This window comes from Perca fluviatilis, chromosome 17 (assembly GCF_010015445.1).
Source record: "Perca fluviatilis chromosome 17, GENO_Pfluv_1.0, whole genome shotgun sequence".
NCBI lineage: Eukaryota > Metazoa > Chordata > Actinopteri > Perciformes > Percidae > Perca > Perca fluviatilis.
Window position 1 is genome coordinate 616,777 of NC_053128.1, and position 14,198 is coordinate 630,974.

The 14,198-nt window shown below is 42.8% G+C and overlaps 2 protein-coding genes across 2 annotated transcripts in view; both read right to left on the reverse strand.

Moving 5' to 3' along the window:
- LOC120545215 overlaps positions 1 to 4,961 on the reverse strand; it is a 25,845-nt gene extending 20,884 nt beyond the window's left edge. Inside the window, exon 1 of the mRNA XM_039779351.1 lies at positions 4,842 to 4,961. Coding sequence (XP_039635285.1) covers positions 4,842 to 4,930 — 89 coding nt within the window. The 5' untranslated portion in view covers positions 4,931 to 4,961. The remainder of the gene's footprint in view (positions 1 to 4,841) is intronic.
- Positions 4,962 to 8,183: 3,222 nt separating this feature from the next.
- crb2a (crumbs cell polarity complex component 2a) overlaps positions 8,184 to 14,198 on the reverse strand; it is a 34,761-nt gene continuing 28,746 nt past the window's right edge. The window contains exons 10-13 of the mRNA XM_039780127.1: positions 13,064 to 13,934; positions 12,823 to 12,939; positions 12,288 to 12,414; positions 8,184 to 12,108 (exon numbers count right to left, since the gene is read on the reverse strand). Coding sequence (XP_039636061.1) covers positions 11,887 to 12,108; positions 12,288 to 12,414; positions 12,823 to 12,939; positions 13,064 to 13,934 — 1,337 coding nt within the window. The 3' untranslated portion in view covers positions 8,184 to 11,886. The remainder of the gene's footprint in view (positions 12,109 to 12,287; positions 12,415 to 12,822; positions 12,940 to 13,063; positions 13,935 to 14,198) is intronic.

Below are 14,198 nucleotides of genomic sequence, written 5' to 3' on the forward strand. Positions count from 1 at the left end.
CACACACACATATACACACACACACACACATACACACACACACAGAGCTCCATAATATAACTATAATTTCATGCATCGGCCTACAAGGGCAAAATGGTTGAATCTGGTGAAATACTGTAAAAATGTCAAATATGACTAGTTTTCTTCCAAATGAAATGCTGACATTACAGAATGCATGGTTTTATACTGTAAAGGCAGTGAGATCAAAACATGTGGTTATAATGGAAGTCAATGGGGCCATTTTTGCCTCGAAGGTGTCCAGAGGGAGTATCTGGAATTACATAAAAAATACTAATGCAATCAAATCAGTTTTGTTGCTTATCTTTGACATATCCAAGCCTCTAATCACCACCAAAGCCCCATCTACATATTATTCATTATATGGGAAAAAAAACATTTTTTGTATTTTTTTTTTTAAATAATTACATACTTCAAATACATAAACTGGCATTTAAAGGGTTAAAATCCTGAAAATGATTGAATGTTTGGTGGTTTTGATTAGGTAAGAAGTTGTTTAAGTGATTCTTGAAAAAAAAGCAGAAAAAAATATTGATATATGATGATTTAATAACAGTTTTTGTGTGCGTACATTTTTTCCCCGGCCAAAGTGTCCAGAGGGTACAAAATGAATCATTTAAGTATAAAAGACATGTAAGAGTAAAAAACACTGGATTTAAAAAATTTGACTGAAAAGAAGGATTCCTACAAAATTTCATGCCATAAGAAGTAACACAGCAAAAATGATCACGAAATGAAAAAAAAAACTTGAGAAAAATGTACAAAAATGACCGAAGAGGGCATGAGGGTTAAGAATCTCCAGCTGATCCAGAATGCTGCAGCGCGTGTTCTCACAAGAACTAAGAAAAGAGATCATATTTCTCCTGTATTAGCTTCTCTGCATTGGCTTCCTGTTGAATCCAGGATTGAGTTTAAAGTCCTTCTCTTGACCTACAAAGCTCTAAATGGTCTAGCACCATCATATCTGGAAGAGCTCCTAATACCCTATTGTCCCACTAGAGCACTGCGCTCCCAGAATGCAGAGTTACTGGTGGTACCTAGAGTCTCTAAAAGTAGAATGGGAGCTAGAGCCTTCAGTTATCAGGCTCCTCTCCTATGGAACCAGCTCCCGATCTGGGTTTGGGGGGCAGAAACTGTCACCGCATTCAAGAATGAACTTAAAACTCTCCTATTTGATAAAGCTTATAGTTAGGGAGTGAGGAGTTGCAGTTTTCACCTAACTGGCCCAACTGCTTCTCTTCATAATTGTTAGATTAATAATACATAACAAAGTAGAGGGAGGCAGGCCAGCCAAGCCCGATCCGGCAGGGGGAGAGTTCTAAGCCCGAAAAAGCTACCTCTCCTTATGACCTGTCTCTCTTAGTTACCTGTTATAGTTACGCTGTTATAGTTCTAGACTGCTGGGGGACTTCCTTCCTTTGACACACTGAGCTGCTCTCTCCTCTCCCTTTCTATTACTGTTACTATTACTATTACTATTTGTGTGCAGCCCGTCCCAGAAATGCTTGTTACTAATCCTAGCTTCTGGGGAGTTTACTCCCCGAGTCCTTGCTTTTTTCCCCCAGCGTATTTCCTTGGAGAACGTTGGCACCAAGACCCTGGTTGCAGCTGTCGCCGTGGTCCTGCTGCACTCCCTGCTGAGCTCAGCGGTGCCCTGCAATGTCATGCTGCGTCCTGCTGAACCCTGCTGCTTCCCGCTACATCCAGTCACTGTTCCATTATTAATGTGACTACTATCGCCACTGTTCATCACACCCCCAACCGGCTCATCAGACACCGCCTACCAAGAGCCTGGGTCTGTCCGAGGTTTCTTCCCAAGAGGGAGTTTTTCCTCGCCACTGTCGCACTGCTTGCTCTTGAGGGAATTACTGGAATTGTTGGAATTGTTGGGGCTTTGTAAATTATAGAGTGTGGTCTAGACCTACTCTATCTGTAAAGTGTCTCGAGATAACTTATGTTATGATTTGATACTATAAATAAAATTGAATTGAATTGAATTATATACATTTGATGTCAGCTTACTAATTAATTGCGCGTTTTGTGTAGATTTGGACTTTTATACATTTATTCCACAGTTTTTAAACAGTGAAGTGCGTATAGGACTTGCTGGATACACCATGACTCTATTTGTGGATCAAATGATCGCTGTGGATAGCATTTTTTTTTGTGTCATTGGATTACAGCCAAATATGGATCTTTTTTCTTAACGTGTCTTAACGTTTTATGGTGTGATTGCGCTTGGTTTCTGCGTTTGGAGAGGCATCTCAACAGACTGTAGGTCCAACACTGATTGTTCACTGTTACAGTTTAGTTGAATTTAAAGGGATACTTCACCCATTTAGCATTAAGCTTTGTATCAATAGAAACAGGGTAGTATTTTTGAATGACCGTGCTTCCCTCCCTCATGTCCCCCTGAGACGTGAGATCTCTGGATTGTGAGTCTGGAAAAAATCTTCCGATGACGGAAAACGACAATTTTTGCGTCATCGGAAGATTTTTTGACCAGAGAAAATGGACTACAGCCAGTAGTAGGAGCTACTTCTGCATGTTTTCAACCTGCCCATAGGGAGTTGGACTGTCGTCTTTACATGAAGATTACCGAAGCAAAACGAGCGTTAGTCATCTTGAATCTTCGCTAAACCGTAAGTCTCTCAGCAGCTTTTACAACAATTATGTGCATTCAAACTACCACACACGTGTAGCACCGGGATACATTGGTACAGATCGGAGAATATGCAGGACACTTTATTACAGACGGAATACTCAACACACTACGCAAGCTTCACCCGCCTGCTACGGAGACCAGCGGTGTTGCTTGATGCCTCTGGCCGGTAAAGGGACATCGTCAGCAGGGAACGTTGAACGAGTGCTGGTGGAAAGCTAACGCTAGCCGGCCACCTGTTCCATCAATCCTGCTTGCAAGTGTCCGCTCATTAGACAACAAACTGGACTACATCCAACTTCAACCAAACTCCCAACGCGAGTTCAGAGACTGCTGTGTTTTTATTGTTGTGGAAACATGGCTGAACAACAGTGTACCGGACTATCCAGCTACCAGGCCGGCTGCTCTGTCGCCAGGTAAGACTAGCTAGTGGAGGTGGGCTGTGTTAACACGGACTGCCTGGTGCAGAAATGGGGTGCTTGTATCCAACTAACTGCTAACTGCTGGTGGAGTTTGTGACTGTTGGATGCCGACCATTCTACATTCCACGCAAATCTACGTGTTTATACTCTGTGATACAGCCCACCAAGCGCTAATGCTAGTATACATGTTAGCTGAACTTTACGGAGCCGATAATGTATGTGCACTAAATGTAGCCTGTTTCGTATGTCGTTTTTATATAATGTTTTTATATATTTTAATTGTGTAACCACTTGAGCCATGGTGAAACGTTGTTTTGTGTCGGGTTGAAATGACAATAAAACACACTTGAGTTGAGTTGACTGTCTCACTGTCTGTCTGTAAACGGTAGGCGTGGCTTGGGAGTGGACTCTAAAGCAGCAAAGCAAGTGCATTCTGGGATTTGGTGTCTTTCATCCACATGAGCCAAAAACACATTTTCTGGCTTCTTTTCTCGGCCTAGAAGCCACCAATTTCTAAAAGATTTTCACATTTCCACTACATAAGTGACCCAATTTAAAGATATATTCATATGTGCTTGTGCTGTGTTCCCCAAGTGGTAGGCCCAGTCTCAGCTGCTACAATTTTATTTTTTGCCCCCCCCTGGCTCAAATGTCAAACTCTGCTTATGCCCCCCATGTCTCTGACTCCTCAACGGGAGGTGCTGTGACCTCTGACCCCTGTGGTCCATTTCAGGAAGGAGGTTTAACAAACTCTGAGTCTAACCCTGATGTCTGAGTTGATTTACCCTGAGATGGGAAACTGAGTTTTCGGTTCCAGAACAGTTGATATGAGTTGGTTCAATCAACTCGGAGTATGTTCACTCAGGGTTACATGCGTGCACCACCACAATAAAAAGGCAGCATGAATGGAGCCATGATACTACGATTCACCATGGTAACAACCACAAACAACCTGAACCCGGAGTTGCCCCTGTACATTGGAGTGTAAATGTGTGTGAATGTTTATCTGATTAACATCATGGCAGCCTTGGCCACAGTGTGTGAATGTGTGTGAATGGTGAATGGTTCCTGTACTATGTTAAAGTGCTTTGAGTAGTCGTTAAAACTATAAAAGCGCAGGCTCTACTAATCCCATTCTGAGGCTGCAGCACCATGATCATTAACAGAACTATAATTTATAATCATTTATTTCTTTTTAATGGCTCTCACTGGTTTGTGTCCAGGGAACACTACAAAAATGTTTAAAAAACGTTTCAGAGCGAGTCACACTTTTCTGACGGCTCTACAGTGGCTTTACTATTACAGTATGATCCGTGACACTGTTATAAAGAAAACTGCCGTTTGCAAAAAACGTAATGCGACACACAGAATTTGCTGGGATGTTAAAGCCTGTCCACGATGGTGGATGTTAGTGATATGAGGACGGATAAGGTATCTACATATCTAATGGACTGTGAAAAAAATACCTCTCAAATCAGTTATGTGGAAATGAAAATACATCTAGAGAGGGAGGAGAAACTCAAGGTTTTTTTTCTCAGTTTCTTGAAGAAAACCTGCTCCCAACCAGGTTAGGTTCACAGACTCAGTTACCATAGTAACTCTGAGGTTAAGTTCCCTCTCTTTCTGAAACGGGCTGGAGTTACCCCTCTCTCTCAGGTTTGATTAACCTCTCTTTCTGAAACCAAAAACCCAGAGTTTCCCTCATCTCAGGGTTAACAAACTCAGAGTTTTCACTAAACCTGCTTTCTGGAACAGGCCCCTGGCCTCCAGTCCGTGTGGTGAGAGGTGGGACCCTCTGTTCCTCTCGGCCAGTATGCACATCTGTCATGAGAATGGCATTCGGAGAATTCACTGTCCGAAAATAAAAGAAATCACCTGAAAAAGAAAAAGCAGTTTCAAGTTATAGTAGAACAGTGTTTTATATAAAGAATAACCTTGTATATAAATATGAAGGTGATTTTAGCCACACTAATGCAACATGTTGGATTGATTCAGACATTAGTCTCCAAAGGATGAACGCTAATGACTCTTCCACTAGAGCCACTGACAGATGAAGCCTAAACCACCGTAGCTGTGTTGCTAATGTCTTTGTAGCGGTCCAAGCCATCATCATCGTAGTCTACTATATGATGTCAGTGTGGAATAGGCCTACACTGTCATGTCTAGTTTTCCCTACTACAAGATTCTTTTTAAGAAAATGTTTTAATATAGCTTATCAATAAATGTTTTTCTGTATATATTTAATAAAAAAAATGTTTACTCCCTTCTTTTTTAATTGTGTATTTAAGTAGCCTACCTTTTTTCATAAGTTCACTAATGTTTTGTCATCACTATGTAAGATTGTAATGCTCATTGAAAGGAAATTACCTTATTTATATATATATATATATTTTTTTTTATTTATTTATTAATTTCTTTTCCGAACTGTTCTACAATTGTTTGTATCACATGATATTTGTGAAGATATGCAAATAAAGTTGTACAAAGAAAAAAAAGTTTAGTTTCCCCCTCAGTCTTGTGTTCTCCGGTCTGTCAGAATCCGGTGCAATCAGCACAGTTGCTGCTCATCATCCAATCAGGGCTCTGCATTTAAGCCTCATTCTGGCTGCTCGCGCCTCCTAACGCTCACACTGCCGCTAGGACTGGCTGTGCAGGTTTGACTTTGTCTTCTGACAGTGGGGTTTGTCTGGCTTGGCCTAGTGAACAGTGTTGGGGGGATAGTGTGTGGAAGCATTGACCGATGGCCTGTATAGGTCTGGACCGGTGCTCTCTCCCTGTTCCTTCACACTCTGACAGGAAGCTGGTGGCTGGTTGGGCTGAAGCTCTGCCCACTCTGTGGTTGTTGTTTTCTATGTTTTCTTCTGGCTGTTGTCATTAATAGAAGCAGTGTGGAAGGAGCCTCCAATGCCTTTTCTGTCCGACACCATGAGGCCAAATGGCTCTCATTTCCACATCCAGGCTTCATGTGGCCTGCCTGGGTCTGCATACATACACATACAAGGCCATCCTGTTTGAATCCGGTTAGGGATATCTATTGGCTAAGCAAGCTGAGTCTCCTGACATAACTGCAGGTGATTGGTCGACACAGTCATCAGTCAAGGCAATCGAGCCAAGATGGCGGCAGCTAACTGTAAAAGATAATTTTTCATACAAAACAATGGCTACATGACCAGTATTGTTCTGGAAGTCTCTGAAAAGTCCCAGACGTTTCAGGCTGGATTAAAAAAGCTTCTGGAAGGGTCAGGATCACACCAAAGCCCTTTTTGGAAATGCCCTGGTATTAGCTATCATGTTAAAAACACAGAATGAGGCTAGCTTAAAGCCACTCGGAGATATTGTAGATTATGTGACTTTTGGATTAATAATAATTTCTTTATTTTACAAAGACGCTGAATGGCTTCTTGATGGTCACAATCACATCGTTATAACAGCGCATTTCTTTGGTTTTAAACAAACAAAGTGAGTCCCTGCACTGTACAGATCTGGAGATATTGAATATGACATAAGAGTTGGCAGTTAAGACCCCAACACATATCTCACAAGCCCCATAATCTCATCAAATTCAGATACTACCAATCAAACAATGATTTATTGGACTATGATTACTCTAAACTTCCACTGCCAAACTGGAGCTCATATCATGCCTCCTATACTGGAGAGCTGACTTAGAAATGCAAAAAGAGATATTGGATAAGATTATGTGAAACACTGGGCCCTGTAAGAAACCTGGCTCAGCTGTGTGTGTGTGTGTGTGTGTGTGTGTGTGTGTGTGTGTGTGTGTGTGTGTGTGTGTGTGTGTGTGTGTGTGTGTGTGTGTGTGTGTGTGTGTGTGTGAGAATGTCAGCTCTTTATAGAAGAACACCATTGACAGAAAACAATATCCAGAGACAAAGCTGACATGTTTTGTTGGGGTTTTTCAATCAGTGCAGGTCTGGAAATGTAGGAATTGAGAGCAGTGTGAAGAGGACTAATCTGATTCAGTGGAAGCTGAACAAGAATTCTGATAATAAAAAGGAACTTCTGGGCGCCCGGATAGCTCAGTTGGTAGAGCGGGCGCCCACATATAGAGGTTTACTTCTCAATGCAGCGGGTTGGGGTTCGATTCCGACCTCCAGCCCTTCACTGCATGTCATTCCCCTTCTCTCTCCCCTATCATTTCTTCAGCTGTCCTGTCAATAAAGGCCTAAAAATGCCCAAAAAATAATCTTAAAAAAAAAATAATCATAAATGAAAAGAGGGATGTCATTGATATTGGTGCAGACACTACTCCCGGGAGAGTCGGACTGTCCTCTGAACTATTGAATCATCTGTTTCCCTGTTTAACACTGTGTGGGCAAACAATGGGAATGTGATCTGGAAAAACCCCTACCACCAGAACAATGGGACTCTATAATGAGATATACAAATGACTCATTAAAATGTGTTTGATATAAACTTATACAGAGGAAGGTTTTATACCAAACATATATAACTCCACAGAAGCCGAATCAAATGAATTGTAATATGCCAGACTTATGTTGGCATGGCTGTGGAGAGACTATAATCTGCAATAACTCAATGCATGATAACATTGGCATATGAGCCTTTTTAGTCAAGTCTTTATGAGTGACCTGTGCCCTAAGGGAGAGGACGAGAGAGGATAAAAGCAGAAAGTTAAAAAAGAGCCTGAACACTATGTAAAAAATGCATGAGCCATACTCCCCTCCATAAAGAGGATATCCTGAGCTGGGCCTGATTTACAGCACAGACATGTATATGATACTGCAGCATGTGCTGCTGCTGCTGCTGGTATAAATAGAGCTGTACAGTATGTCCCCATGCACGGCTCAGCTGGCACCATCATGCTACATGCACATGGACTGTGTGTGTTGGGGAGGGGGGGGGGCAAATTTTGAGCAAAATTGAAAATTTTGGGCACATCAAACACTTCATTTCCTGCATTCTAGTGAAATTTTCTGCAACAATTTTTGCAAATTTGTGCAAATGTATTTTATTTATGTAAAGGAAATTATTATTAAATATTGCACTGGCCAGTTTTTGATTATTGGGGGGGTGTAAGAAGCTGTGACCCAGACAAAGTGCACTTTTACATGTAAAGGTTTATTTTCACACATTTTGCTCTTGCTCAGGTTAATAATCAACACTGTTACAGCATGAAGGTTGGAAAATGTAAAACAAATATGGAATGCAAGAACATTTGGTGTGGTGAAGTATTAAAAAGTGATATCTGATACAAATGTTTATTTAATCTGGGATCTGGTTCTCTGTCTTCATGTTCATTCCTCTGGCCTCTGACTATTCTATGCATATTACTATACATGGAAAGACAGGAGTCGCTCAGCAGCAGAGCCTGGAATGAAAAACTCTCCTCCTCCGAAGACGGGAATGACAGAAAGGTTTTTAGAAGTGCTGTTTGAGGCTCATGTTACCGTGGTGACTGGTTCACTGTTTCTCATAGAACATGGCCTCAGTTCTTTTGTAAGAGAAGTTGTTGTTTTTAATGGAAAAGTAAATGTTTTTGGGTGTGAGATCATTTTTAGAAAGTGAAAATGGAAAGTGAAAACACATATTTCAAAGTCATTTTGGCAAAGTTAAGACTTTTTTTTTCAAAAATAAAGTAATTAATGAAAATAAGGGCATTTTTGGAAAGCAAAGTAATTGTTTTTGTAAAGTTAAGTCATATTTCGGAATGTGACATCTTTTTTTGGAAACTTAAGACATTTTTGTAAAGTGAAGTTATTTTGGGAAAGTTAAGATATTTTTGGAAAATGTAGACTTTCCAAAAAGTGTAAATTTTGTGAAAAGTGAAATCATTTTTGAAGACTTTTTGGCAAATACATTTTTTTGAGGAAGTTAAGACATTGTTAAAACACGTTCTTCTAGTTTATTTTCATTCCCCTTTCTAGTTCCTGTTGTCTAGAAAACATGTATAATAGTTTCTGCAAATTCCAAAGCATTGTCTTTTAAATGGTGCTCATATTTCTAAAACACAACAGAACAGAAGAAAATATTTTTTACTTCCCCCTCACAGTCTGAACACTACAGGACATCTGTCCTCTGGCCTAATGCATGCTGGGATACACTGCAGACTGTGAACACACGGTGGATAATCAGGACACTTCAGAACCAGTTTGACTTTATTACATGTGTATAATGTGAACATCCTGACAGAACGTGCAGCCAACACCTGACTGTGTACTAAATACTGACATGCACATCTCTGTTTCCATGGGTCTGTTTATTCCTTTCATTACTTATTTTGGTGCAATATTTCAACCTTAGATCCTAACAATGTCGCCTACATATTGAGATGTTCATATCATCAAACCTGGCTTTAATATATTCTGCATTGATATAAACACACATTGCTACTGAAACATGAGCCGACGCTAAAACTTCAGAGAATAAATATACAAACTGTACAGCGGTGACACAGGACCAGGCTGTGTACACTCTGAGATCAGGAACAAAACAAAATGAAAATAATGTTGTTTCTGTATGGGTTTTATACCCTGGACAGCAGTCCTCTTTCAAACACACATTTTCTCGAGTCTACCAAAGTGTCTGAGGAGTGCAGTAGGGAGTATGTGCTGTAGAGTCCTAGTGCTACTTTAGGGGTCAAGGGTCACGTCATGTTCTTCCATTTATAAAGGGAGCTTTATTCTAAAGCTTACCCAGACCGTCTGAGGGAATTCTGGTATTTGTCCACCTGATCCAGTATGATATGTGACACTGTTGGTCACTTTACACACCACCTCTGGAGCACAGCCTCCAGACAAGGATGGATTATCCCAGACCCCCAACAGTCTCAGGTTCACTACATGGCAACTGGGTTTTGGTCATTTATTAACAATCAATTTACACAATATCTGTCTTATTGTGTATCCACATGGTGCATATTCCTAAATGAAGATGAAACAACTTTAGTAACTTTAATATTTTAGCACTAGAGTACTGAAGCTGCCCTGTGTAGCCTGCTGTGTGTGCAGGGTACAGACTCCAGATTGACCAGTTCCACAACTTCCTTTTGACTTTGTCAAACGATGCATTTAAACACTAGGGCGCATGCAGTGAGAGACAGTGAGGTGGATCCAAGCATCAGGGACCAGCTGGCCCTACGTCAGGAGTCAAACTGGCCGTGTGGCTCCTGACTACGACCACCGAGTGGTCCTGTAGCGCTCAGGGTGAGCCGCTGGGTGCAGGGACTTTTTAAGGTGCTGTACATTTCCTGGTGCTCTGAGGCGACTTTTTGTGACAAAACTGCTTCAAACTGTTCTGCCATCAGAGTCGTGAAATCTGATTGGCCACCCCATACATTACACTTTTAAACACAGGAATGTATGTAATGCTATCTGTTTGTGTGTGTGTGTGTGTGTTGTGTGTGTGTGTGTGTGTGTGTGTGTGTGTGTGTGTACACACACTTCATGCCAGCCCTGCATGAATCGGTGCAGTCAAAGTCTGGACACGCCAATGAGTGACTTTAGCAGAGAGTTGATTTCTTAACTGTTGTTAACATCTCTGTGATGTGTGTGTCAGTCAGTGGAACCACAAAGTGCCAGAGCCTCGCCCTGCGTTCACACACAAAGTACGAGTGCAAAATTGTGCAGGGCAAGGCCATCACTACGCTGATATGTGGCCAGGGTTGGACAGACAAAACTCAACTAAATTGAAGGTTGAGCAGGATGTGTGTTCAACAGCAACCGGGCATTGACAGGAGGCCGAAGGTGCAGTGTGACAGCGCCAGTTTTACTGCTGAGAAAAGTGTAGAAGTCCTCTTGTGTGTCTGAGTTTCAAGCAATATGAAACTGCACTCTCCAATCCTACAATCTGATGCAGTCTGTAGTCTCCTGGTAAACTGTTTGGGAATCCTTTATGCAATCTTAATCCTACTCTCTAGTACTTTGTAAAAACTATGCAAGCTTGTATGTTTAGCGGAAGCTGGAGGAGCAAGCTGCAACCAACCCCCAATCTGTGAATATCAGCTGGTGGAGCCATGAAACCATTTCAGCAGAAGAGGACACAACAGAATGATGATGGTGAATTAAAAGAGCTCCAGTTAAAGCTCAAACAAGAAGCATGGAGAAAAGAGTTACAGGAAGCTCCCAGCCTCTTCAGTGACATGCTTCATGTATGAGGTCATTTCCACTCACATTTGTTTTCTTTTGTGCACAAATTAAACCTGCTATGAAAACAGGTGGATGGAAACACCCCTAATTCAACAAACCCACTCATAATTAAGCCTCTATTTAAACTATCTTGTCTTTTAAGTGGAGCATTTTTAGTAAAAAAAAATAAATCACCACCAAGACCCACTTTACAAGTAATTCTGGAAAAAGCAATTGTTTTCCTTTGTTGTAATAGAGAGGTTGGAGCATTTTCCCAACCACTCCAATAGAGGCTGAGAGTTTTTCTAGAGCAGCATGTAGTGGCCAATAGAGGACGTCCAGCGTTACTGACTGCTGGGTGCTGCTCGGCCCTAACATCTACTGACAATGCTTTCCACAGCGTGTGAGTGCTCGTAGCTTCACTGTGTCATGCTTCCTGAAAGAAAGCCCGGAAACTGTCCTGTCTGCACTAGTTGGGACTATAAACACAGATGAAGGACCTGCCATAGACAAACTACAGTGTGTACGGTACTCGGGGCTGTGTCCTCAGAAACACAGCCCCTACAGAGTTAATGCAGCGCCACACAGAGCAGCAGACCGGCTCAGTACCTGGCACCACCAGACAACACATGCCCTCGGTGGAGGATCTAAAAGTTTCCCAGCATGCTTGGCCTCTGTGTCAGATGAGTCTTTCCTCTGGTGGCACTTTGAGCATACTGTCCATCTCCAGCCGAGCTCCCGCCACCTCCTGAGCACTGGGGCTGTATGCGCCCTCCGACTGGCGCTTCTTCCTGGCTGTGAGCACCATGAAGGCCAGGCCGATGGTGAGGATCAGTACGCAGAAGCAGAGCAGCGGGATGGCCACCAGCAGCCAGGGGATGCCTCGTTTCTGGGCCTGTTTCTGCAGAGGCACACACAACCGGATTCTCACACATTCTAGCCTTCAAATCAATCAAAAAAGAATTCAGTATGTTGGATGTTTCTTGGGATATGTGGTACATGTTGCTAGGAAACAAGTGAAAATGGACATCTCCTGACCTGTTCGTATAAAAGTTAAGAATAAAAATGTAACAAACATACGTTAGTGTCACAGATTGGACCGCTGTAACCGGGCGGGCATTCACACACAAACATGTTGAACCGATCCAAACAGGAACCCCCATTTCGACAGGGGTTAGACTCGCACTCATCAATCTCCAGTTCACACCTGCAGGACACAAAACACATGACAAACAGAACCACATTTGCAAACGCTGAACATTTCTACAGACATTTATTTATGTTTGCTACTAAAGTCTCTACTTCTTTAAGAGTATTAAAACACATTTCACAATGGAGGTGAATGGATTCAACAGCAACGTGTCTTTCTTTCTAGAAGCAGCGTCAGTGAACAGTTCTCATACTGACTACTTTGCAAATTTCATGTCAGGCAAATCTCAGATTTATCCAAACCTGGAAAAAGCTCATGTGTGAAATTGACATCAACCTGTGGGCTGCCTCTTCACCAGACAGATGCATTTAGGTCAAACTAATCATTTGGGTGAACTGACCATTTAGGACTCTGGCACTGTAGTCTTTTTGAATGATAATAAAATAACATCTAAAGTGAGCTCACCTGCTGCCTGTAAAGCCTGGCATACACGTACAGTTAGCTCCCCACAGCCCGTCATTGCAGATGGCATCATTTTCACACTGCACATCTTCACCACACTGGATCGGAGGATAGTCCCACCTGGTGGAAAAGGTATCACACTTAGCTTCAGTGAATGCTGACTGAAATGTTGCTCTGTGTGGGCACTGCATGCTAACCCTAAAGCTAGAGCTAGCACTGTGTGTCTGGACGGGTCAGTACTCACTGGCAGAGAGGGCCACTGTAGCCCTTGGGACAGGTACAGGTGTACATGTTGACGCCATCCTGGCAGGTGCCTCCATGTTCACAGGCGTGATGCTCACACTCGTCCAGATCCTCTTCACAGAGTGGGCCAGCATATCCAGGGTGGCAGTGGCACTCGTAACCAGCTAAGTAGTCCTTACAACTTCCATGAACACAGGGCTGAGACACACAGTCATCAATGTCTGTCTCACACACTTCCCCTTCCCAACCCGAGTCACACATACAGCCAAACTTATTGAAGAGGTCTTCACAGGTGGCTCCATTCATACAAGGGTCTGAATCACAAACAGGGGCACTGGTACAACCCAAACGAATCTTTGCTTTTCCAGCTAAGTGGAACTGAGACGGCTGCGGGGCTTTGTAGTCATCGACAAAAGGCAGGTAGACTCCGCCGAGCCTCACTGCACCCAAGCAGCCAGTGAAGCTTTCTGCAATGGCCAGCATGGCCCCCTTCTCCCTGAGAAAGCCAAGGCTTCCTGTGCGCTCTGGCCCGCTGCTGGCGTCTGTGATTCCATCCACGGTGATGACCCAGGGAGAGGATTTGCGCTCCTTCTCAGCCATTGAGATGTTCACGCGATGCCAGCTCCCGTCAGCCACCCGACGAACTCCTGTAAAGGTCAGCGCCTCGACACTGTTGCCAATGTGGATCTCCACCCGGACTGAGGAGTCCAGCAGACCCACCAGCAGCAGGTCCGAGCCCCAGGAGGCCCTCAGGAGCACAGCGTTCTCTGAACGAGTGCGCAGCTCCATGTATATGTTAGAGACAGGTTCAGCCAGGGAGCCTGCAGCACTGTAGTGCACAGGGCTGTTCTCAAACGTGGCATTGTACACACCTAAGGGTCAACATGGAGAAATATTTCATTTGTTATTTTATTGTTTTTATTGAGTTTATTCTATGGAACAGTCTGATAACAAAAAACAAACGTCTTCACTCTCAATGCCGATACCTCAACTAAGGGGGTCCGCTGACCCAGAGTACCATCTGATACCAAATCAACTGGTTAATACCAGAAACTGAGATTCCGCCATTTACCAAGAAGTATCACCTAAATAAACTCTCGTTACCTGGGAAAAGAATTTTCATCATGTCTTTTTTG